This window comes from Aythya fuligula, chromosome 16 (genome assembly GCF_009819795.1).
Source record: "Aythya fuligula isolate bAytFul2 chromosome 16, bAytFul2.pri, whole genome shotgun sequence".
NCBI lineage: Eukaryota > Metazoa > Chordata > Aves > Anseriformes > Anatidae > Aythya > Aythya fuligula.
In genome coordinates this window covers 4,084,659-4,107,885 of record NC_045574.1, presented here as the reverse complement: position 1 = coordinate 4,107,885, position 23,227 = coordinate 4,084,659, and the positions used below count along the sequence as shown (strand labels likewise).

General features: G+C 42.0%; 1 protein-coding gene across 9 annotated transcripts in view; it reads right to left on the bottom strand.

The window, feature by feature from the left end:
- Positions 1-2,971: 2,971 nt before the first annotated feature.
- The window catches only part of PTPRT (protein tyrosine phosphatase receptor type T), a 446,868-nt gene continuing 426,612 nt past the window's right edge, over positions 2,972-23,227 (bottom strand). For all 9 annotated transcript variants that reach the window (XM_032198172.1, XM_032198173.1, XM_032198174.1 and 6 more), the window contains 9 exons: positions 22,698-22,852; positions 19,777-19,912; positions 18,607-18,756; positions 15,440-15,613; positions 13,141-13,272; positions 9,936-10,061; positions 8,369-8,532; positions 7,731-7,866; positions 2,972-7,034 (listed from right to left, as the gene is read on the bottom strand). In XM_032198172.1, coding sequence (XP_032054063.1) covers positions 6,981-7,034; positions 7,731-7,866; positions 8,369-8,532; positions 9,936-10,061; positions 13,141-13,272; positions 15,440-15,613; positions 18,607-18,756; positions 19,777-19,912; positions 22,698-22,852 — 1,227 coding nt within the window. In that variant the 3' untranslated portion in view covers positions 2,972-6,980. The remainder of the gene's footprint in view (positions 7,035-7,730; positions 7,867-8,368; positions 8,533-9,935; positions 10,062-13,140; positions 13,273-15,439; positions 15,614-18,606; positions 18,757-19,776; positions 19,913-22,697; positions 22,853-23,227) is intronic.

Below are 23,227 nucleotides of genomic sequence, written 5' to 3'. Positions count from 1 at the left end.
AGAGCAGCGTAAGTGCTGAAGACATAAGAAAGGGCTACAGGGGTGATGAGGGGGATAATGCCAGTTCTGCTCCAGGTACACCGAAGTCCAGCACACGAAGCCTTAGAGCTAGTTACACTTTCAGCAATGCAAACAACCCATCGTCATCTGTCCTGGGGAGTCTTTTAGAATAGCTGAATTCATGAAAGCTTATAAAATGTTGGCCTCACTCCTACTTCCACCCCTGCGAATGCACTCCTTTCTGTAACTTCAGGTAAGGACGATTTCCTGGAGGTCCCCACTGAAAGATGATGTACTCACACAAGGAAATAAACCTCTGCAGAGCAACATATCCCAGTAAAAAATCTTCACTGAAGCCCTGTCATTTTGCAACAAGTACTTCTGCTAAAGTGACCCCTATTCTGCTGGTAACCTATATAGAAAAGATCAGGGCTGGTCCCAAAGGTTACATCTACCGTGTACCTCCACCGGGCAACAAGAAGTAAATCCTTGCTCCAGACAAAACTGTCTCTGACTACACTGCTTAGAAGCAGCTCATGCTGAATTGACTTGTAAGAAAAAAGTTTTCTCCTCCTCCCCCCACCAGGAAACACTATGGGAACACCAGCATCTGTCATTCAGTCTGCTGCACTGTTTTGTTTTTTTAAGGGTTAGGTTGAAAACAGAAAATAAGGGTGAAAATTCTGTTAGATGCACTGGGACAAGGCTAGGAAGGCTCATTTAGATCTCTCGCTTCTTACAAACAGAACAAGCTGCCAGGTTTTCACTATTATGCTGCTCCAATATGAAACTGTAGGATATTCTAAGTGTAGTCTATCGGTTACAAGGGAGGCTTTTAAAATCTTTTAACACAGAAAATAAGGATTAGAGACTAGAGGCCACTGGAACTCAGCAAGATTTTTGTCTTTCCATAAAACTCGGTATCATCAGGATTTGGTCTTGATGTATAAAAATGCATGAATTTACTTAACTGCTATACCAAATTGTATATTCTTCATATACGTATGAGGAGGAAGATGACTAATATTTCCCAAGTCAATAAACAGATACTACATGATAGATTTTCCTAGCAGCCCTTGCAGAAAGTGGGCTTTACTTGCTTGCTATGCTGTAGGAAGAGCTACGGGTATTTTGGGGAACAGGGAAAGAAAGGGCACTTGCATTTAAATTGTGTATCATATATGTATGGCTACAGAAGACCACAATCTAAATAAAATATGAACACAGGGGGGTTAATATAGTACTCATTACTCATTTCTGTATACCTAACTGTAATTAGCTGGCTTCCTCAGTTCCTGCTCCTGAGAAGGTCTGTGCAATGAACATGTAATACTCTGTTTTACCACTTCACAGTTTTCTAAGAGGTGTACTGAGTTTTAGACTCAAGAGTCATGCTGAATACCTTTTGTCACATGGTCCCATTTATGTTTCTAACAAAGAACTGAAGCTTGTTCACTTCAGACAATCGGAAGGATCTCAAATGAGAACCCAGCAGGCTCGTACCAAGTTCAGGAGATGCCCTTTCCAAATGCTAAATATTAACTTGGCTGCCAGTATAACACAGTGGATTGTTTAAATGTATTCTAGGACAAAGAAGTATTCTGAGTACAGCATTTGCACTGTATTGCACATGCAGGAATACGCCAGGACTGTGCACAGCTCCGTGATGACTTTCAAAGAACCCTGCGAGCGTGACAGATAGGGGCACCTTGTGCTTGAAGATTCCTCTCAAGAAAATCGCCTTTTATCTCTGTCCCTCAGGATTTATTCCCTCTGTTACACTGACTGCTCCATCTCTAGAGAGCTCCACAAGGTGGAATGTGCTACCACCTGGTTTTTTATGATCTTGACATGAACTCACAAAAGCGAGAATGACATACGTAAACCCCTGCGAGAATGAGAGGGAGAACAAAGTGGAAGTTTCCTACCTGTTTCAGGACTCCATGTAATCTTCCTTTACCTCCAATGTCTGTCTTTCTCCAAAGGAGATTTCTTTCCCTTTCCCTCTCTTCCAGATAGCAATTGGTTGAAATGCCTTTGGAACTGCCTGCTGCAGGCAGGAGCCTCTCTCCTTTCTCTGCCTTTACAGGACTCATGAGCAGTGACCCACGATGACTGCCAGTGAGCCTAATTCTAACCTAATTCTAAAGGACCTGTGAAAAGTAGATGGAAAAACAAGTCTAATATCTACAAGTCTAAATCTACTACTGTAGGGTCTATATTGCCACTGGACATTTTCACAGGGCATTTACAGATCTAGAATAAAAGGCAGAAACCTCCTGACACACTAACCCACATTTCTCTGCCCAGAAGCTATGCTTTGGGATTCCCTCCTTTGCCCTACATAGACCAGATTGATTAGGGGTCGCAGCATTTCCCAAAATATGTCTACTTTCTGGGCGTGTGGGCGTAACATGGGCTGGCACTGAGCAGGAGAGATGGGGTACAGGAACTGCTGCTTGATTTTGGGGGGGGGAAAGGTGACAAAGTCTATGGCTTTTTCGTGCTTGTAAAAATCTTTCTTTCTAGCCACCTGTTGCCTGTGGACTAAAATGGACAACTCTAGCTCACACAAATGGCTGAAATGTGAATAAATGAAGTGGGACCAACCAGTGTTGGAGCTAAACATGACAAAAGCAGACAGAAATCTGTGCAACTTGGCTAAAAAAATTCAGTCATGAACTGAAATGCCTCCTGCTAACCACAGACTCACAGGATCAGACAATACCAGTTATTTCAGTCCGCAGACCTAAACCCACTAAATCCCCATCTGCTTGTTTGCCACCTGTTTCAGTTACCTTCACACGGACACTATGCTCCCATCCATGGTCTGTTTTCTTCACATTAATAAACAAATACCTCAGGTCTACTTACAGGTCCTCAAATACCTTATTCTTTACAGCCTTTTTTGGGGGCTGGGGGGTGGGGAGGTGCCTGCAAAGGATGCAGCTCCTGCAGAGATCTTAATTTTGAAAAAAAAAAAATAAAATAAAAAAAAGATTTTCAAAACCTACTGTACCTTGCAGGGTGTTTAGTCTCTCTGTTTCTTTTCTGCAACAACTCAGGGTCTCCTTTCTCCAGCAGCCAGCCTTGATATCTCTTGCTTCAGTTATATCCCTTAACAATTTAAGATGTTGGTTACCCTGTGTATGAGATAGTCCCCATACCCCCAGCCTTCTTGACTTCTTTCCAGTTCCCTGAATATCAGATTACACTTCAGATCCATACTATGCTATCAATAAACAATTCTCACCCAACTCCGCCAGGATGTTGGAATGGGAATAAATGTTTTCCTTACCACCATTCAAATATTGTCAAAATCATTTTTTCCCAGCCTAAAATTAAGTCATTGAGGAATTCACCTTTTCTACCTTACATTACTGCTCCCCAACCACAGCAAGTAATACTGCGGTTGGAAAGTTTGTCCCTGACTGTTAACCCTTTCAGGAGTGAGAAAGCCTCCTTTACCTCATCATTTCTCTTTCCCAGTGAAAACAAACCCGATGCCCATGATCTTGCTTCAAACACATTACCTATTTTGCTACTGGTTGTTCTCTATGGTTTAAAGAACCTTAGGATAACAAGGTTATTTAAAGTGGCCTTCTTTTCTTTCCCTTCATCATTAATTTACATTCAACATATATGCATGGAGTAGCACAGAACAGTGTGAATCCCTGAGCCAACAGAGACCCAGGTCAGTCCCCTGAAAGCAATGCAGCTGTGTGCTGATATAACAGTTTGGGTCCATAAGCAGAACCACCTGTAGTGTTTGCTGAGCATCCTTCCACACTGATTGTCAGCTGAACATTAGAAGAAAGCTGAAACACTGAACTCAGCTGGCACATAATCAGTTGTGACTAACAGTTCAGCTGTGCAAACCAACAACATTTGCATCAAACTTGTTTCTTGAAAATACGAGGTAAGGTGTAGCTTAAACACCTTTCACTGCTAACATCACTTTGCATTCTCAGAGGGCTACAAGCACATGGAACACGTCAGCTGGTACTTGCCACTGACCCTGTACTAGTATTTTTTATACCATGAAAATACATTCAAACCTACCTCAAGACCTTAAACAACTTCACTGCAAGAGCTATTCTGCTCTGCTCATCTAACACCTGCTTCTTTCCATGCATACATCCCCCCTCTAGGCTTACTTCTGGCTTTTAAATCTACTTTCCTTTATGCTATTGTTAAGCCTGGAATCACCTCTGACACTTAATTTTTTGGTTATATTGCCATTTCTTCTACCTCTCTATTCCCTTTATCCTGGGTATTAACCTCAGAGCTTGAACTAGTCTTTCAGTAGCTATAGGTATGCTAGTTTCCACATAAAATTAACAGAATGTTTTTAATTAATATTTCTAAAGCTTCTACAGGGAGTGATTCTCTCTGGCTTTCTGGAGCTCGTGAAGTCATGAACATTTCACTGGTAGTTTCTCCTTATCTTCTTTCAACCTGGGCAGTTGAAAAATCCCACCTTGGGATCAAGATTCCCTCCTTCCTCTTCTTTGCAACTGGCCCTGAACTACTGACCTATGCTGCTACAGCAAGCTGTTGTTACAGCAATTATGCCTGAAATCCAAACAGTTGCATTTTGCCTTCCTTCTAATTTTTATGTCATAATTTTGCTTTGTCTTCTATTCTTTTGCGGAATTGCTTGTGTAGCTTAGCAGAAAAAATAAAAAATAAAGAAAAAAAAAGTAAATCAAACAAGCAATTTGTTTCCTGTAACGCCAGACATTCACCTGGTGTGACAGACAAGCACCAATATGAACTAAAGGGGATTTCTGCAGGCAACAGGGAAGACCAACCTGAAACAGAGCAGAGGAAGCTGTGAGGGGGTTCTCATCAATTCTTTGTGGCACTCTAGCTACATCAAGGGATGCTGTAGTCCACCACATTTAAGACCTTCAAGATTTTCACTTGGAAGAAGCCAAGAATCCAAAGCTTCTTGGAAAGAACATGAGCTAAACAGTTCAGCATCCTCTGCAAGCCCCTCTTCTGCTTAGCAGGAAGAAGGATTATTGCTGGTCCATTTGCAAATACCAAGCATCCTTTCTTAAGACTGCTGCAGGTCCTGACAGAGATAACTTTTTGGTTAGATACTGGTCTATTTACATCAAGTTGCTTTTATCAGATTTAAATTTCATACTTCATTGTCAAGTCAAAGGTATAATTTTTTATAAATGAATGTCTATGAGGCAGAGGTGCCTTTTCAATCTGCATGTGGGGTTAGTAAATTTTTTTGAGCTTCTGGCATTCTCTGTGCCAGGCATTAACACAACAGAGTTCCCAGCACAGTCTCTGAGTATTTACTTAGGGGTAGAAAACTACAAAGTGGTAAGAAAGCAGAGTTTTCCTTAAACTCTTACATTCAGTCTAGCTTTTAACAAGTCTGTATTTGAAGAAACCTGCATCTCCCAGAATCTAATTTACACACAGAGTAACCCAGTATCCCTGCACCCTCAAGATAAATAAATAGCTAAACTGAAATACTGAATGTTAAAGTCCTTGTTCATTTAAAATTCTCCAAGATTATCCTGCAGACCTTAGTGATTAACTATTTAAGCATACTCTTCTAGAAAAGTAATTTCTTAGCTTCTAGGAAGTCAGAATGAGATCCAGAACCAGGGCAAAACACATCTGATGTTTGTTTCAAGGAAGTAGAGCTGCACAGGCATTTCTGCAGAACAAAACAAAAGCTGTGTTGCTTAAGATGGAAAGTTGCTGTGCTGGTCAAAGACTTTTCTGAGCACATGTCAGAACAGGTTTCTGTGTATGTACATCACCTTTCCTACAGCCTGGATGGGTTACCATTTTGAAATACGCAGGAGCTGGAAATGTGAATAAATCACTCAGCTACATCTGATTGTAAAACAGTTTGGAAACAGTGAGGAAACCTTGATGAAACCCAATTTTAAGATTACCTTCAGATTGTAAGTTCTTGAGCAGGAACCTTCTTTGTTCTCTCTTTGCACAGTGCCTAGTTCAGCAGGGTCCTGTCAGGACTAGGGGTCCTAAGTTCCACAGCAATACAAATAATAAATAAAAAAATAATAATACATAGTATATGATCGATAACACCTACTTTATACCCTGTTTTTCAAAGACACACTGCACCCCAGCAAATACTTGAAAAATATGGTAACAAAGTTACCAAAGTTGCAAGACAAATGCAATTTGTTTGATGCAAATATTTAACCTTAGGGTTTAAGTGGCTGGGAAACTCATTAATGCCATTGCTTCACCAGCGCTGAAATGAACACGGAGTAGAGATGTAACCAGTTCATGCACACAGCCTTGGGAGTCTAGCAGAAACTGGGAGGAAACATGTAGAAGCCGAGGCAGTGAATCCATGAACAATTTCTCATCTCCATCATCTATTTTCATGCTGAAAGGAACCAGATACAGAAATATAATTCCAGTGGTTTTTGGTGTTGGCCTTTTCATTTGGAAAATAAAACAAACACAGGTAAGGTAGGCAAATTGTAATGAAATATGTCATAGATCCCCTATGGCTATCTCATTTTTCCCAAATGACTGCTGCATGAAGTTCAAAAATTAAAGACTGAGATTCAAAAATAAAAATATAACTTAAAAAGGAAACATTTAAAAGAGAATTTCCTAAGGGTTTCATTCTTTCCCCACTCTGCGGCAAGGAGAGCAAAAATACAATCCCAAAGAGGAGAGAAGTCAGAGGGGATTACAAAGTCCAGTCTTTCAGTCTGTCTCCCATTTTGCTAATTTTTACAGTAGGTTATTTAAGAAGCGGTAGATGCTCCAATAGAAAGCAGGCAGCAGCAAACACAGGCATCGTCTCCTCCTTCCAGCGAGGTCTGTGCAGTCTCAGTCTCTTGCTCCGGGAAGGAGAGGTTTTCCTTCCCACACCTGTTACTGCCTTCTAACGTGGGAGAGGGGAGAAGCGTCTGCCAGGGGTTGGGGTCTGCCATGTCGGAGGCTCCCCTCCCTTCGCTGGGCTAAAAGGAACTCAAGTATTCCAGTGCAACCTCGTATACAAATTTATACTGTTCCTGAAAGACAAAACAGAAGTCAGTTACGCTGGGATGCAGATGAACTCTTTGGAGCCTCATTCCACAAGCTGGCAAAAATATCTCCTCTTTCCTTCTTAAACATTTGGCAGGACCAGGCAAACATTAATTGTATTTCTCTGTGATACTGAACAAGCATTACTAAGAGATGTTATCATCAATGGAAAAGAAAAATGCTCAAAGAGACAGCCACTCTATGGACTATTCATTAGTTCATGTTCCGTGCCCTCACTGCTTTTGAGGAAGAATTCAGTGTGATCGATTGAGATGTTTGAATTCAGGACAGTTTAATCTCTCTGGTTGCAGGGAGCATGGTCTGGGCTTCAGACTCTTCTCCCTGCCTGCTTTCAAGGCACGTAATAGCAATAAGCACTAGGCTGTATGCATATGCAAAGGGACAAATCCTGCCCCTTCCCACAGCCATGGTGACAGCAACTTGGGGTTTGACCTCCTGGAGGCAGCTGAGTGTGGGATGCTCTGCTCCACATGCTGATCAAGATGAGAAGTAATGGGACTGAGGGACTCATTACATATGTGAAAATGGGACTGTTTTTAATTCTGCTGGCTTCATATTATGCTTGGGTTTGATTCACGCTGGGCTAAGCCACGAAATTTTGTACCTATACTGAAGTCCCCCTACATATGCTAGGTGGGGTAAAGTGTAGAAAAAAAGCTTACCAGTGACTCCACCATGTTGGATTTGTTATTCCTTAACGTTTTCACTATGTGGAACACGTCGATGATATTTTGCTGTTGAATCATCTCACACACACTGCAGATGGCACAGAAGGTGCCACTACGTCCCCCACCGTTCCTGGGTGCAGAAGAAAAGAGGCAGCAGATGAAGCCAGGCAAGGGAAGAAAGCACTACTTACACAGCAGCACATACGCCGAGAGAGGTCTGTATTCAGCAGCCTGGTTGAGGAAGCTCATGGGTTTGTGGAAAAGCAGCTCTGCAGGGGCAGCATGAGAGCTGGCAGTGCCGTGCCACGAGGGAAGGGCTAAACCCATCCCTGGCAGTGGCAGAGAGGAAGCCCTGGGTGCTGCCATGCTCCTCTTCACTCCTCTGGGGCTCCGTGGTCAGAGCTGATCACAGCAGAAAATAGCAGAGCCCTTTTGGCTACTCCACCACAACCAGTAAAATCTCTGGGCCAGGAAGTAATATAGCACAATATTCAACTTGAAGTGTATTACAAATGTAATTTAAATTCATTTTCCCCAGCTGAAGCCTGGCAAGCAACCAGATTTCCAGATCCATAATCGGTCCTGGTCAGACACATTTTGTGAGGTTACAGACGTTTTCCAGTCCTACTTACAGGCAGTGGACAACAGTGCGGCCGTCTCGCCCATCATACTGCTCCTGCCACTTCTCCAACCTTCTGACCACCTTCAGGAGGGAGCGTTTGGAAGGAGGGGTGTCCCTGTATGCTGGCCAGCCAATGTATTGCAAGTGCTGAACTATGCGATATCCATCTTGGGGCTAAAAAAAAGAGCATTTTCAAGATGCTAATGGTAATGTGGCAGGAAGCAGGGGATACCAATTACATGACATCTTCCCCTCTAAATTTCATATCATTAATCCTAGCATCCTCCAACTGTGCATATGTGATGCCTGAGTCAGGAACAAGGACTTTCCCGTATTCTGCATAACCATGATCTCAGATATTACAGAGTCAGGCAGAAACCATCTGCTAAGGATCCCTATTTTTGTTTCCACTAGAGAAAAAAGTCTCATCAAATCGTAAGAATAGATCAAATATACTTTCCTGGTAGCCTCTGCTGGAGGTCAGGTGTGACATAAGAATTAAAGGCAAAGATGGCCCTCAGAAAAAAAATCTGTGGGCACCATGGTAGAAAGGATCCTCACAAGGATTTTAGCAGTGGCTGTTGGTGATGAGTACAGACGGGTGCAGAGAAATAGGAGTTCCCAGCATCCACCCTGCCAGCACTTCATTCACAAGCCAGCTTTGGTGTGAGTCCCAGGGCCATACTTTTATTAGCTGTAGGACTTCACAGCTGTCCCTTGTTCAGAGGCAATTGGCTTGGACTATGGGGTGGTGATTTATGGGGTAAGTGATTTAGCCATTGATGTAGTTAGACCTCAAGGTTTACTCCATAATGGCATAATTGAACTGCTTCACAGGCTCTGACCACACAATCAGAGACAGATGTGTTAAACAGTATGGAAATGTAATTTTTTGAGCCTGTTTCCACTTCTGATTTAAAAAATAAATAAATAAATAAATAAATTAAAGAGATATAATCAATCTGGGAAACAACTAATGAGATAAAAATTCCCTGCTGAAACCCTCTCCCTGCAGCCCTGAAGTTGCATTGCCTGGGTCCAGTGTGCAGATAAACTTTGTTTCTATCATTTCAGCTACACTGGAGATGAGAAACGCAGACAAAAAGTTGCTTACAGAAACAGTAGTTGCTTATTTATAGCAAAACAGTGGCCACTGGGAGTCCAGTCAAGCCAGTAAACATTGCATTTGTCTTCAGAGATGCTGCACAGTAGGTAACAGATGGAGAGCATTTGACACTATCTCAGTTTATTTCCTATGATACTGATGGTTTTATATTGGCTACTAAGTGATTAATTGTTCTCAAATATACATAGAAAAATGAATTCAATTTAAATACAGATTTTCAGCTCATATCATCCACTTTCCACTTTCTACTTGCAGCCCAGAGCCTTTTACCAATATAGACTGATGCAATTAAATGTTAATTAAAGGAAGTAGGTACTACGTTCTGCAGTGGAATTCTGTTACTAGGTGAGAGATTCAGCATCTCTAAACCATAGTCTAGGTTCTGCCTCTTTCCCTTCCCTAAATATATTTTTGAGAATAAATAGGGAATCTGATATTTTGCTGATCTTACCCTGGCCATGTTGCAGATCCGGAATATCCGGTTGATGATGTCTTCATCGATGTCTGCTGAAACAAACTCTACTTGAATTGGGCCATAACAACAGGACGTCTTCTCTGGCCAGTACTGCATGCAGAGCTAGTGAGAGCACCGAAAGGAAAGCAGAAAGCACCTTAATATTAACAAGGCAATGCATGATCGGTCTTCCACTTCAAATTCATAACCAGCTCAAAATCCATAGCAAATCCCTTATTACAGAATCTATTTGCTTGGAAAAGACCTCCTTCTAGCTCTGTGAAACTTCTTTATATCATGAATGTGAAGACAAAAACAAACATATTTTAGACGTTTGACATTTTTTCTTTCTCAGTATGAACACAATTTCAGATTGAATTCTGGGATGTAGAGGTACAGAAAAGAGGCTGGCAAACAAACGGGGCATAGATTAAAAATGAGCATTAAAAGATCAGTGTCTGCAGGTAAGTATAGTAGGAATCACATAGGTTTGAAGTTAATGAGGAAACTGTACACACAACAACAAAATTCATCTTAAGCAAAGGGGAATTTTTCTGTGCAACAAACTTCTTGGCATTCTGACTCTGCCAGCAAGCAGGGGAGGGAAAACGAGTTAGCTCTGAGAGCAACCAGAGCAACTTCAACTTCTGGGTGAACCACAACTGAACCTCTGAAGTTTGTAAAGGGGGCTGGAGTCATTTTTCTTATGCTGATGCTACTGAATTCAAAGCATTAAAAAACACACTACTATTCACACAAATTACAATCTAAGTATTTCAAACCCGTCTGGAAATAGATCATGGCAAGAAAACGTTTTGCATGAAATCTCATTAGCAATTTCTGCTGCGATTGTATTTTTCTGAGCTTTTTTTTTTTTCTTCCTATTTTCATGTGTAATTTTTGAGAAGTTTTGAAACCCCTAGATGCTCATTTGAACTTGATCTCAGGCTTTTCAGGTTCAATCACTGTCAGTAATATCATCATGTGTGTGCATGCTACCGCATTAATTCTGTATTCCCATTATTCCTTTGATCACATGGGATCGAACTGGGTGGGATGAAATCGTATTCATCTTTGCCCTTGTTAGTTTTTCAAGATTAAGCAGCAAGCCAAGACCACATAAGCAAATCCTCATTTGAAGGTTGTCCTTGCTCTCCCTCCTGACTTTCAAGCAGCCTACTGATTTCCTCTCAAAGCATTTGTCCAATAGACAAGGGGGTGGAGATGGAGCTGAACAGGTGCTTTAGGAAACAACCTCAAGGTGCAGCAGAAAGAAGGGAAAGACTAAACTTTACCTGAAATAAAAAAACCCCGCTTCTCATAAAGCAGGTCTGTGAATGACCACCCACCCAAATGCATATGCTTATACAGTGCTTAAAACAACCTTTTATGTTCTCTGAACTCCAGATGGGTTATTTGCACTTTTTTCTTGCATAGTACGTTAAAGGCTCACTGACCTATTTATTTTAACCATGTTTTTATTTATTAACCACATATTTGGTTTTAACCACAGCTTTTGTGTATTTTTTTCATTTGCGTTTTATTCATGTAGAGGAGCAAAACATCCTGCTTAAGCACACAAATGTGGCATTTGCATGCAACCATACACTGACAGTTTTGTTGTGCTTATGGTGTCGTGCTTGGATTAAGCAATGATGAGCAGCTAGATAATAACAACATTGTTGTACAATAACAGTGCAAGCATAAAGTCGTAACACAGTTAAGCTTCCTTTTCAGAAATCTCACTTTCACAACTGATAGCAAACTTTCACACCCTGCCTTGAGAGCTCATAAGATGCAAACTTTAAAGCTATCCTTAACTTCCAGTGCTAGCTGGGTGTTTTTGGCGTTGGCTGCAGACTTGAGGTAGGTGACACCATGCTAGAATAACTGTCAAAGTGACTTAATGCACTGCCAAATCTCCTTTTCTGTGCCTGAAAACTACCTCATAAAAAATGAAATTTTCTAGGGGAAAAAAAAGCAGGTAAAGTCTTCTGCAGAAAGATAGTCGGCAAGAATAACACTGTCTGAGGCTGATAGGTTTCTGAGAACGAAGTGTGAGAAAGTACGCTTGGTTTTCAGAAAACGCTCTGTTTTTCTTTTAAAGTGTCTGAAAAAAAAGGAAAAGATGAAATCTGCCTCTGGATGCCGTGCCAAGACTCAGAAGCAGGCTGGGTAAATCAGGCAGGAGGCAGCAAATGCACAGGACCTCCAGTTCTTTGCACAGAGGGCTGAGACTCAGCAGGTCACCAAGAGAGCCCACTTCTGAGCAGAGCTCTCACCGCAGACAGAAATGAAATCCCATAGCTTCCACCCTGAAGGGAGCTCCCCTCAATGACCAGGTGATTGGTTTCTCCATTACCATCCAAAAAAAGAGACCAATAATCCCGCTGCCTTTGAGTGCGGTAAGATTTTGAAGACAGCAAAAGCACAAATGAAAAATTAATCCATGAAGTACCAACTACTTGAGAGTTCTTCTCCTGTTTAACAAGTGCTGTAATGGGTGAATTAGCAATGCCAAACGTACTCTTCACACAAATTGCATGATTACGCCTTTTTGAAAGCTGTTATCTTCTGCCACTCATCAGCAAGGTGGCTGGAAATTCTGGAACAGGAGCAACAGCAACGGCTCCTCCCCCTGAAAGCTCAACTTCTGAAAATAACGGTGTGTTTGGTGGCCAAGAGACCAACGTACACATGACACTTAAAAAATAAAAAATAAGAATAAAAAAAAAACACAGCACAACGTGCTTCTCCAAAAACGGTGCAAACCGCTCTTCTTAGTACTACAGAATTTCATTGGAAAGCTCAGGGAGAAGATCCTTCCTAGGTTTTTGGTGTATCTCTGGGTTTTATTTTTCCGGAAATGCTGGGTGAAAAGGCAAGCATGAAGTACGTATTTTTAGGGAGGAAGGAGAAGAAATAGAAATGGGTTTTGGAGGAGAATTTACACACAACAAAGGCAACATACTAGATATTTCATCCCTGTTAAATGCAGTAACAATTTGCTGCCTTAGAAAGACTCAAGCATGTGGACCAGGGCCTTTTCCTTCTTAATAACCAAAACCATTACCTATTACATTCTGGTTCCCATCCTTTATTTTATTTACTTGTTGACCACAAGAAAATGGAAGCAGAAACCCTCTTAAAACCCCTTGGATTTAAGAATGACTACATGACTGAATGATGAAAAATCACTTACCTGTGCTGCATCCATCTCATTCAGCATCACGACGGACGAGCAGTTATAATCAAACACCAGCCTCCAGAAGTCTGCTACGGTGTTGGGCAAAGGGTGCTGGGTTACAATAAAGGCAGCAGGTTGCTTGTGGCTCTAACAAAAGAATAAGATTAGTTAAAAAAAAAAAAATCAATCAACTTTTATTCAAATGAATATTATACCCGGGAGGCTATGGCTAGGCAATCTGAGCCATTTAACCAGATTATACAAATCACATATCCTTCTCCTTGTTATCGCTGTGCAATGAACGAACGTCTCATAATGGGATTCTTTTGCTCCCAATGAAGACATTTCATTAAAGAAGTGTCACAAGAGCAGAGATTACCTAAATCAATTATTTATATTTTGAGACTCAGCAAATAATACTAATTCTACTATTACTAATATCAGTAATAATAATAATGGGAAACAAAACAGCTGGAAGCAAATGCTCTCCTTCTTGCTGCAATGAACTCCAGGACCTAGCAGAGGGATTAGCCCCATCTGCCATTGCTCCCTGGTGGCACGGTGCTCCAGAAGTGGCACAGTTGGGTTGCAGCCATCCTTTAAAAGGATAGGGGGGAGTATCCAGAGTCTGCACCACTGGCATTCAACTTCTGTTCCTGTTCTCTCATCTCAAAAAAGCCTTCTGCCCTCAATTTCCCTAACTAGGAGGGGGAGAAACTGTGGTCCTAACCTCTGCGGGGCTGTGTTAATGAATGTTTGAGAGGCACCTGGAGATAAAAGGACAGAAGCTCAAAACTATCGCTTTCCAACCACAGCAGGCAGTGCTTAGACAAGCCTACAAATGCTCCGTCCTTTGTGCTGTGTTTCTGTGAAGCAGACGTGTATCAAAAGTTACAATGCTTGTTTTTTAAAAACAAGCAAAAAAAGACACAGATTAAGATTTTTGATTTAAAGTAAGTAAATAAATAATTACCCAATGTATTAAGATGGCAGCCGTGGGGGCTTGCCTTTTCTCCTCCACATGAGCCAGCTGTGGGTGCAACTGTGAGTGGCCCAGGCTGGGAGGGGGACAGGGCATCATGCCCTGCATCACTCTGAGGGGTGGCTGCACCATGTTCATGGGGTTCACACATGGGCAAGGTGATGGGAAGTGAAAAATTGATGGGAAAAGGAAAGCTGTTGGAAAATGATCAGTTTGGAAAAGATTTCCCTCTTTCTTTATAAAAAGTTTCTATATACAAAAAAAAAAATGCAGTTAGGAATTTTGTATGGAAGGATACAAGTATTAGCAAAGTGTTTTGAGGTAATGAGGGCTAAAATGTGCAAGCACATTCCCAGTCCCTAAGAAACAAGAGAATTGATTCTACAGATTTGCTAAGGCACAGAACACACTTTAAAAAAAGAAAAAAAAAAGTTTCCTCGGGCATATTTGCAGTGAAGACATCGCAATTTTCTGAAAAAAAAAATCTCTACAATTAATTCTATGATCATTTGACTTAACCTCATAAATGCAGTACTATCACTGTTCCCCAAAGACTGAAAGAACAGACAAAATTAAAAAAAGAAATAAAAAATGACCCTATTCAACATCACTTGGGAAAAAATGATGACACTTCACCCCAGACCGTATTTACAGACACTCCAACTGCAATAATTAGTGCCTTTAAAGGCATCCCTATCCAAAAGCAGCTAAGCACCACAGCAAAAAGAAACCATCAGCATAAGTCACCCCATACAAATGACTTGTGCTGTGAGGTTCTAGCCTATAAACAAAGTGAGGGAAAATGCCTTCAGACAGATTCACATCAGTTTTACTCGTGTCCTTCAGTCCTGAGGTTTTTTGCACATCCGATCCCTGTACTCCTATACTCTTAACTGCTGTAGCTCAAATAAATCACTCACTCCACACTGCAAACTATTCTTTTCAAAGAGCTGACCTGGCATCTCCCCGTGAACGTTTCTCTTCCAACTTATGCATCAACCAGTGGGAAGAGTTGGCCCACCACTTCTTTGTTCGTCAGCCTTTCTAAGATACAACCTCAGACTGCACACTCAAAAGCTTCTTAGACAAGATTTTTGCAGCAGCCTGAGGCAGAATGACATAGACTGTGATTTACCACATTACCAAGTGACACACTTCTGTAAAGGAGAGAAAAACTGTGTGGCTTTGCCCAGCCTGGAGAGCTCAGACTCAAAACCCGCAGGGAAAATACAAGTCCTTTTGCTTTGGATCCATTTCTCCCAGAAGAGAAACCCAAGAATGAATAAACCTGGTGCGGACTAGGATTAGTGGGGCCCACGAAGAGCTGCTTACATCCATGAGTGCAGCATTGATGTAGTTACTTGACTCGCCATCCACCGAGATGAGGAAAGGCAGGCACCGGTCCAAGGGCAACACATCCATGCAGCGATTCTTGTCGTGGTTCCTTGGCAGGAGCCCGATGCTGCAATCTTCTGGCCGAACACGCGGTGTCACAATATTGAGAGTCTGTGAAAGTGGGGAGGGAAAAAGAGAAGGAAAGACAGAAGCAGGCTGAGTGTCTTTGAATTCACATCCAAAAAGGATGCCATCTGCACAATATGTTTACTCTAAAGGTACTTAGAAGAGCAGATCTTTGTGATCCCAGAGAATGAAAAAGAACAAGCATGGGGGAGCTTGCTGCTGTTATAATACATTGCAGTTTGCACATCCTCCTGAGGTTCTCTTCCAAACACCGCAAGCTCCAGCAGAAATGCAGGGCACTAACCTACCTTCTAACAATTTCCAGCTGTAAAACCCCACAGCAGTTAGTTAACGCTTCTGCTCTTTCTAGAGGTTGGAAATAGCCATCACCATTACAAGCTGCAGCTTTGACCTGGTCACGGAGTGAAACCTCCTCACGTTTCTGCCATCCCTGGGGTGGACACACACGTCCTGTCCCTCCGAGTGCAACCTGTGCACGAGCACCTTGTGCTCGCCCAGCCCATCCGAGTGGGTTCACGTCCTCTGGTGATTCCTTGGTCAAACTATTGATTTCTCTGAACAATACACACAAAAAAATGAGAAAGGAGGCGTGTGTGTGTGTGTGGAGAGGGGTGCTTTAGTTTGCTTGTTTGTTATTAAACAGGAAAGTTGAGCTGTTGCCTCTATTATTTAGATTGCTCCTTTCCTTGTGGAGGAACACACGGTATGCTTCCCTTACCTAGCCATACCTTATCTCTGGGGTCCTGCTGCTGGTCTTTTACCCTTATCTGTCTTTCTTACAGCTTGACAGAACGTGTTTCTTTAAATCTAATTTTCTTTTGTGTTATCCACTGCGGATGCCTCCTGACAAACCAGCCGCAGGTTACTCAGCAGGTGTCAAAAACAGCAAATCCAAGCGAACGCATCTTAACACTGTCACTTAAGCTGTGGTAGATCAGTAGCTATCTGATGGCATTCCTCTTTTACTTGTCATGTTTTCCTCTCCTGAGCAAAGCCCACGCAGTCATACAGTGAATTCCTTTGCAGCCACCAGATGAACACAAAATATATAGGGGCCAACAATTTTTACAGAGGTTGACTTCTACAGGGAGGTTATGAAGAGAGAAAGGACAAACATATAGGACACACACGTGGTAAGTAAAATTTGAATAATATAGTTGCTCTAAATTATGCATAAAGTAGATGCATAATTTTTGCATTTATGCAAAAACTTTATTCTACATAAAGTCCCCTTGTTTAGAGATGGGAAGCATCCAGTCTGGCAGGGGAAGCAACATGAAATCTGAAATCTCTGACAGTGCAGATAATTAGGCAGGTGACTTGTTAGTGATTTACTCCTTTCTTTTTTATGTCCTTCCCCTCACTCCCTTGTATTTGTGCTTACTCAGATGATGAAATCTCTCCTGAATGAGCTCTTGTATGTTTAGGCAATGTGTAGTGCATAAGAAATCCATCCAGTCTTACCTGGGGGACAGTGAGACCTAAGTAATACAAATTGCACCAACACATGTAGTTAGATCAAGTGGTTCATAAAGACTGTGGAAAAAGATACCATCTTCTGCATTAAATTCAGACAATTAGGGATGGAGAATGCTCCAAGCTAAAATCCTGTAGAAATAACATTGTACAACTAGACAGCAAACAAACTTCTTATGCAAGGTACAGAGAAGCATTTCCTTCCCAGAGGAGCTGCCAGCCCCTGGCAGCTCAAAAGAACAAGCACACGGGCAACAAATCTCACTTCACATCATGACAAAATAAGCACACTGAACAGTGACATTTTTTAATAGCATAACAGCATTTGATGAAGTTAGGATTTGGTTCCTTCATGCCAAGCATCCAAAAACAGAAACACTTTTACAGATCTGATATCACTTGATAAAACCAGATTTTTTTTTAATTGAACTGTCATCAGTTGAGATCCACATACTTTATCTCACTGTATCAACCCTGATGATTCTCTGCAAGGTTTCAGATAAAACTCATTCTCTTGTTGCATAGAGAGGGAGCAAAAGAGGCACCTGACTCAGACTGGGGCTCCTGAAAGTCGTTCTCCTGAAAAAGGCATTTTGCTGGGAAATGGAGGGACTTCTCCCATAGTTAAAGGAATCTCCATCTTTGCACTGTTGATTTAGAAAAGACTCTTAATAAATAGCAGAGGTCTCTCTCTCTCTCCTTTCAGTCCAAATCACCTGCCTCCAAATTGCCCACAATATTATGTTTTTCCACATGCTGGTGTTAGTTGAAAATCCTGAAGGGACTTAAAGATATACTGGGAATAAGGGTAGAATGTTCAGCTCACCATTCTAGAGGGTGAGTTCTTTGCTGTGCAAGAGGAACAACTCCACAGAGCTGGTGGCTTGTGTGTCCCAAGCCTCATTTTATCAGGGTGGGATAAGCAGTGGTGTTAGCACAAGGTGGAGCAGTCCCCATTTCATCGCTTGCCCCAGGTAAACAGTGCTACTCCAGCACTTGCTTTATTATATGTCATTCCAGTTCTGGCCACAGGTACTTGTAAAAACATACAGAGTGAACTGAGGGCTTCAGTTCGTCAAGAATTAGTACTAGAGAAAGTAATGCTCAGTGAGCTCATTCTTCACTCTCTCTTTGTATGGAATTACATCAACAAGTTGATTGTCAAGACTCTGAAGCAATGTACAAGCCACAAGAATAGTGCATAAGGCACCATGAGGCATAAATGTTTCTGCAGAAATTACAGAAGGAAATGAACAACTGAATATTTGCTTAAATGAGAAGTACAATGTTATCTGTGAAAATTGGTATCCTTGCTCTGTTGAAGTGATGGGAAATGTTCCTTGCCAGAGACTGAAAAACCCCAAGCTTAAAACCAAACCTCTGCCTGATCCAGTAGTAACACAACAAAAATCACCTGAGATCAGACCTCAGTTCAGTGTCCCCATTCTCTGCTATGATGGAAATCATAAAATGATACACAGAAATTGTTAAATACCTTCAGTACACCAATTGCAATGACTGAGATAGATACATGAAATTACCTGAAACTCATCTTTTATCTGGCTGGAATTAGTCTGTGGATCTAGTCTGCTGATGTTGTAATATATGGATCTGAACTCACAAACTGGAATGGCCGTGTTGCCGCAGAGACATGCCTCCAAAATGGCATCGTGGACAAATACATACTGCTCCTGTACAGGGGAGGGGATAAAATATTAAAGTTGTATTTTCAATATAGATCATGAAATATCACACCTTTTTTTTTTTTTTTTTTTTCCTTAAGTCATGCCTGCTATGCATATTTGGCACTGTTTCTTGTGGAGACAAATTACACAGTGTGCTATGTGACAGCTTTGTGAGCATATTTCATCCATCATTGAATGTGAGGTCTCATGTATTCATTTCAAATTTACAAGTCAAATGGGAAGTCACCAGTCTCAGAAATGCTGGGACAAAATGAGATTGGGCCAAGGAGGAAATCAGGGTGTAAAGCTTGTCTGTTGGCAATCACGAGGCAATGGTCTCTTCATTGCTAGGAATGGATTGTGCTTCAGACCCATGATACCAACAGCAAAAATTAGAGGACTAACAAGTCTGCTCCACGTGTCTTTTCAAAACATCTTGAAGAATCTGGTTTTCTGGGAAAAGTTATTTCCCTGAACAAAATATGGGATATGGGAAGTTCAGCAAAGCTAAAGTCCTTCTCTGTTCCAGACGATTGCTCTGTCCCTCAGGAGGGGAAACACACAAGTAAAACTTGTGTAGCGGAACAGCAGTCCCATGGGAGTTTGTGTAGCTGCTAAATGGTACGAGATGGAGCAGCTTGCTTCATTGGCACCCTAAGCTTAAATCAAAGATGCTTCTTTTGTTTTTTAGCTTGCAATTTATACAGAATGGGTACTATGTGAGTCTGCAGTACACCCATGAATGAGCCCTGAGAGGATTCAGGAACTGTCTTTTTTACTATGAGTATAAAAGTAATCAGCAATACTAAGAATTAAACTTCAAGGTTTGCCCTCCTGTCTTGAGACCCTGAGTAGCTGCGGGTGAATGTGATTCAGCGTACATCTGGCCATGTTTAGAGAAGGAAGTTGTGTATAATCTCATCACAGAGGAGGCAAGTGTTGACTTAATGAAATGCTGGGCTCCTGTTGAGCAGAGGAGCCAACACGAAAGCAGCACATGGTAAGAGGAGACCTGCTGGCACCTACCTCTGTCTGCACCAAATTGACCCTTTGGGAGCGCAGCTCTCGCACGCAGTTAAATATATCTACCACGCCTTCGTTCTCTGCCATGTCAAGCATGATGTCGATGGCAATAAAGCACCCTGTTCTCCCAGCCCCGGCACTAAAAAAGAGAAGACAGTGAGGGCCTGCGTGATCAGGGGACTGTGGAGAGGCAGAGTTTTATGGAGGAGAAAATAGCTATTACAAACACAGCTGTCTTCTGGAAGCTGCTCCCCTCTCGTGTCCACTTAAATTGGCTTAGGATTTAAGGGAATGAGGTGAAAGAATATTTCTTGAAAGAGAAACAGACCCAGGAAGAAGGAAAGAGGGCTTTGTTTTCTTGAAAATCAACAGAAACATTATTCAGAAACATATTTGTTTTGGTTTTATGGGTCAGTTCACCGGCACATCTCATCAAACTGTGGGAGAGCAGCCTTCAGGTTGCAAAAAGATACAGCCTGGGAGGGCAGAGGAGGTGGGGGGGCTTCTCCAAGGGTTTTCTTCCCATGGGACTTGGAAAAGGCATGCCCATTTATTCAAGCGGGCATGATGAAACAGTCCTTTGACTCAAACACTTCTTCTCCCTTTTTAATCAGGAGGAAGTTGGGTCCCAGGCAGGCTGATTTCAAGTTGTGCATTGTAAAATTACAGAGAGGGGAGCCTGAGGCTACTCAAAACCTTCAGTTTAGAACCCCTAGCTGCACGTGAGAATCAGGCCGTCTCCTGCAAAGTGTGTTGTCATTGTGTCCTCCTTCCCTCCCGGGAAATCATCCAAAGCTGTTTAGGTGTGAAGGATAGAAAGAGGAGAATATCTCTTCACATTATGCCAAAGAAAGAAGGAAAACTCAGCTCTAATCCAGGAAACTTCAGTTGCATGAAAACTCCAGCAGAGCCAAAAGCAAGGAGATATGAATGACCATAAATTAATGGATCAGATTAATCAACTGCTGAATAGAGAGAAGATATTTTTCATTTGCAGAATTTTAATGAATAAGTGGCATTTCCTCTCTCTTTATCTCTCAGCTTTTCAGAATTTTAACAAATAGTTATAACATTTCTATATTTAGAGGACCCTGGCACTTCATAAATATCGAATAGTGATAATATCCAGCCAGGCATCGGTAGGGAGAATTTGGTAATTACCACTTAAAGCAAGTCATTAAAATTCAAAAGCAGATAAATAACGGAGAGGAAATGGCATTTATTCATTAAAATGTGAAGGATGAAAAATTTCTCCTTGCTTTCTTGGTGACGATGAATCAGGTTCAGACTCCTTCCAAGGCCAGACCCATGCCACAGCACCAGGGCAGCAAATTCAAGCCCTGAGAGCTCTGAAAGAATTCCCTTCTGCCAGCTCCTCTGGTTTAGCCATATTTTATTATAAATCTGATTCAGCACTTGCTCATTAAAAAAAATAAAATAATAATAATAATAAAAAAAGAACAATCAATAAACAAAAAGAAAAACAAAAACCACCCCAAACTGTTGAAAGATTTAGCTGGTTTTCCTTTTTAAAGTGATTGTGAGGCATATTCTCTTTCTCTCCTCCTGATCTCAGAGGGTGGCACTAGGAGGTAGGTGCCTGTGGAGTGCTCAGGGTGAGATCTGGGGGCAGCCAACTCTGCTCTCTACCGTTGTGCTCCGTCCATGGCTCCTTTCCAGAACAGGTGCACTGAGCTCTGAGCAAAGCACTGCACAAGTAGCTGCTCCAAAGCCAAACTTGTTTTCTGTAGCCAGGCACTCTTAATTTGAAGTCACATTATAACAAGGGTTTGCATAACTATGGTGTGTTACAGGAGCAACCATTTTATCTGGAAAGCCATAGAAAGGACACCTACCTACATCCAAGGCTCACTAACGCAGAAAATTCTTTCTGAGTTCTGTTACCATCTTCTGATCCACAATGCATCATCCACATAAATTATATGAACTATTGATCCAATCTAGCATAACACCTCCCCCCCAATTTTTCCTTTGCTGCAAGTTGCTGGTGATAAGTATTAGGAGAGTTAGGACAAGTCAGGAGAGCTGGTTTCTCTTCCTGGCTCTGCTGGCAGCCCTGGGAGTCTCTGCTCTCCCTCCACCATTAGCATGTCTGATTGCATCTCTGACTGCTAGTTCTGCATGTCGGCACACTCTCCTACATATTCATGTAGTGCCTTGCACAGTAGAGTCTTAAGCTCAGTTGGAAGAATATGGTGCTAAAAGAGCACACACCAGTAGCAGCAGCAACCGGGGAAGTAGCCAGCATGCAAATCAATAATCTGAATTTTCATGGCTGTAAACCAAGCAGTCAGTTTTCCTCAGGCATTCACCTCTTATTTACTAGCTGGAAGACATGGGGCCAGTTTTCAGTCTGAAATCCCCATTCCAGATCCTGGGCTTTGAGAAGGCTAAGATGCACATGGCAGGTATCCAGAGCCAGGAAGACAAAAAAATGTTTGAGATAAAACCTACTGTACCCTAGTACAAAGCTGAACTGCAGTGAATGTGTGTACAGAAAAGCAAAGTTGCTTTAAAATTCCCTGTCCACAGACCTCTTTTCTTTTTTTTGGTAGGCATCATCCGTACTGCCACGTGAGGTTTGTTGTAGATAATGACTAGACTGGCTGTCCCAGATATTTACCATTTTCCCAGCTCTACTATGAGCATCTAAGAGAGTATGGGCCACCAGAGAGTCCTCTATGTTCGAATAGCCCTCTCTGACCTACTTATATCATCTCCAGTTCACGCCAGCTAAGCTCCAAAGCTGCCGCTTTAGAAAAGAAAACCGGATTCTACTTTGTTTCCCTGGGAGGCCCACAAATTATACTCTTAAACAAACAAAACATAGTTATTGCCAAATGAGAAGAAGGAAAAAAGCTGAAAAAGCTGATGGAGGAAAGGCTCAGACACAGTTTGCATACCTGCAGTGCACAACAATAGGTCCTGCTTCTGGGGGGTTGAGAAACTTCACTTGCCGAACAAAGCCTAAGAGGCCCGTGGCATAGCAAGGAACCCCGTGGTCTGGCCAGCTGGTGAAGTGGAACTGCCGAATCTCTCGGATCTCATGGTAGCCTTTCTGAGGAGACAACACAGCCTCTATTTTTCTTCCATCAGACTGCAATCAGCATATTCTCATCAGTGCTCCCTTCCCTCATGCAGAGGGATGAACAAGCAGCTAGCTCTAATTACACGCAGGAACATGTCCTATACCACTTTTCACTCCAAGAGATTTCGAGGTGAAGGATCGAGATGCGCTCCAACTACAAATGAACCAGGTAACGTACAACCGAGGACTATGAAGGTGAATGCCAGCACCTCTGTCAAACCTGTGGTTTTAGGGTTCAGAACCAGCTGATTAGGACCATTACAGAATGATGTCAGTCCCGGCATACCAGACCTGCACTTATCCAGTCTGCTTTGGTGATATCTCCAAACCATCACTCTCAAATCT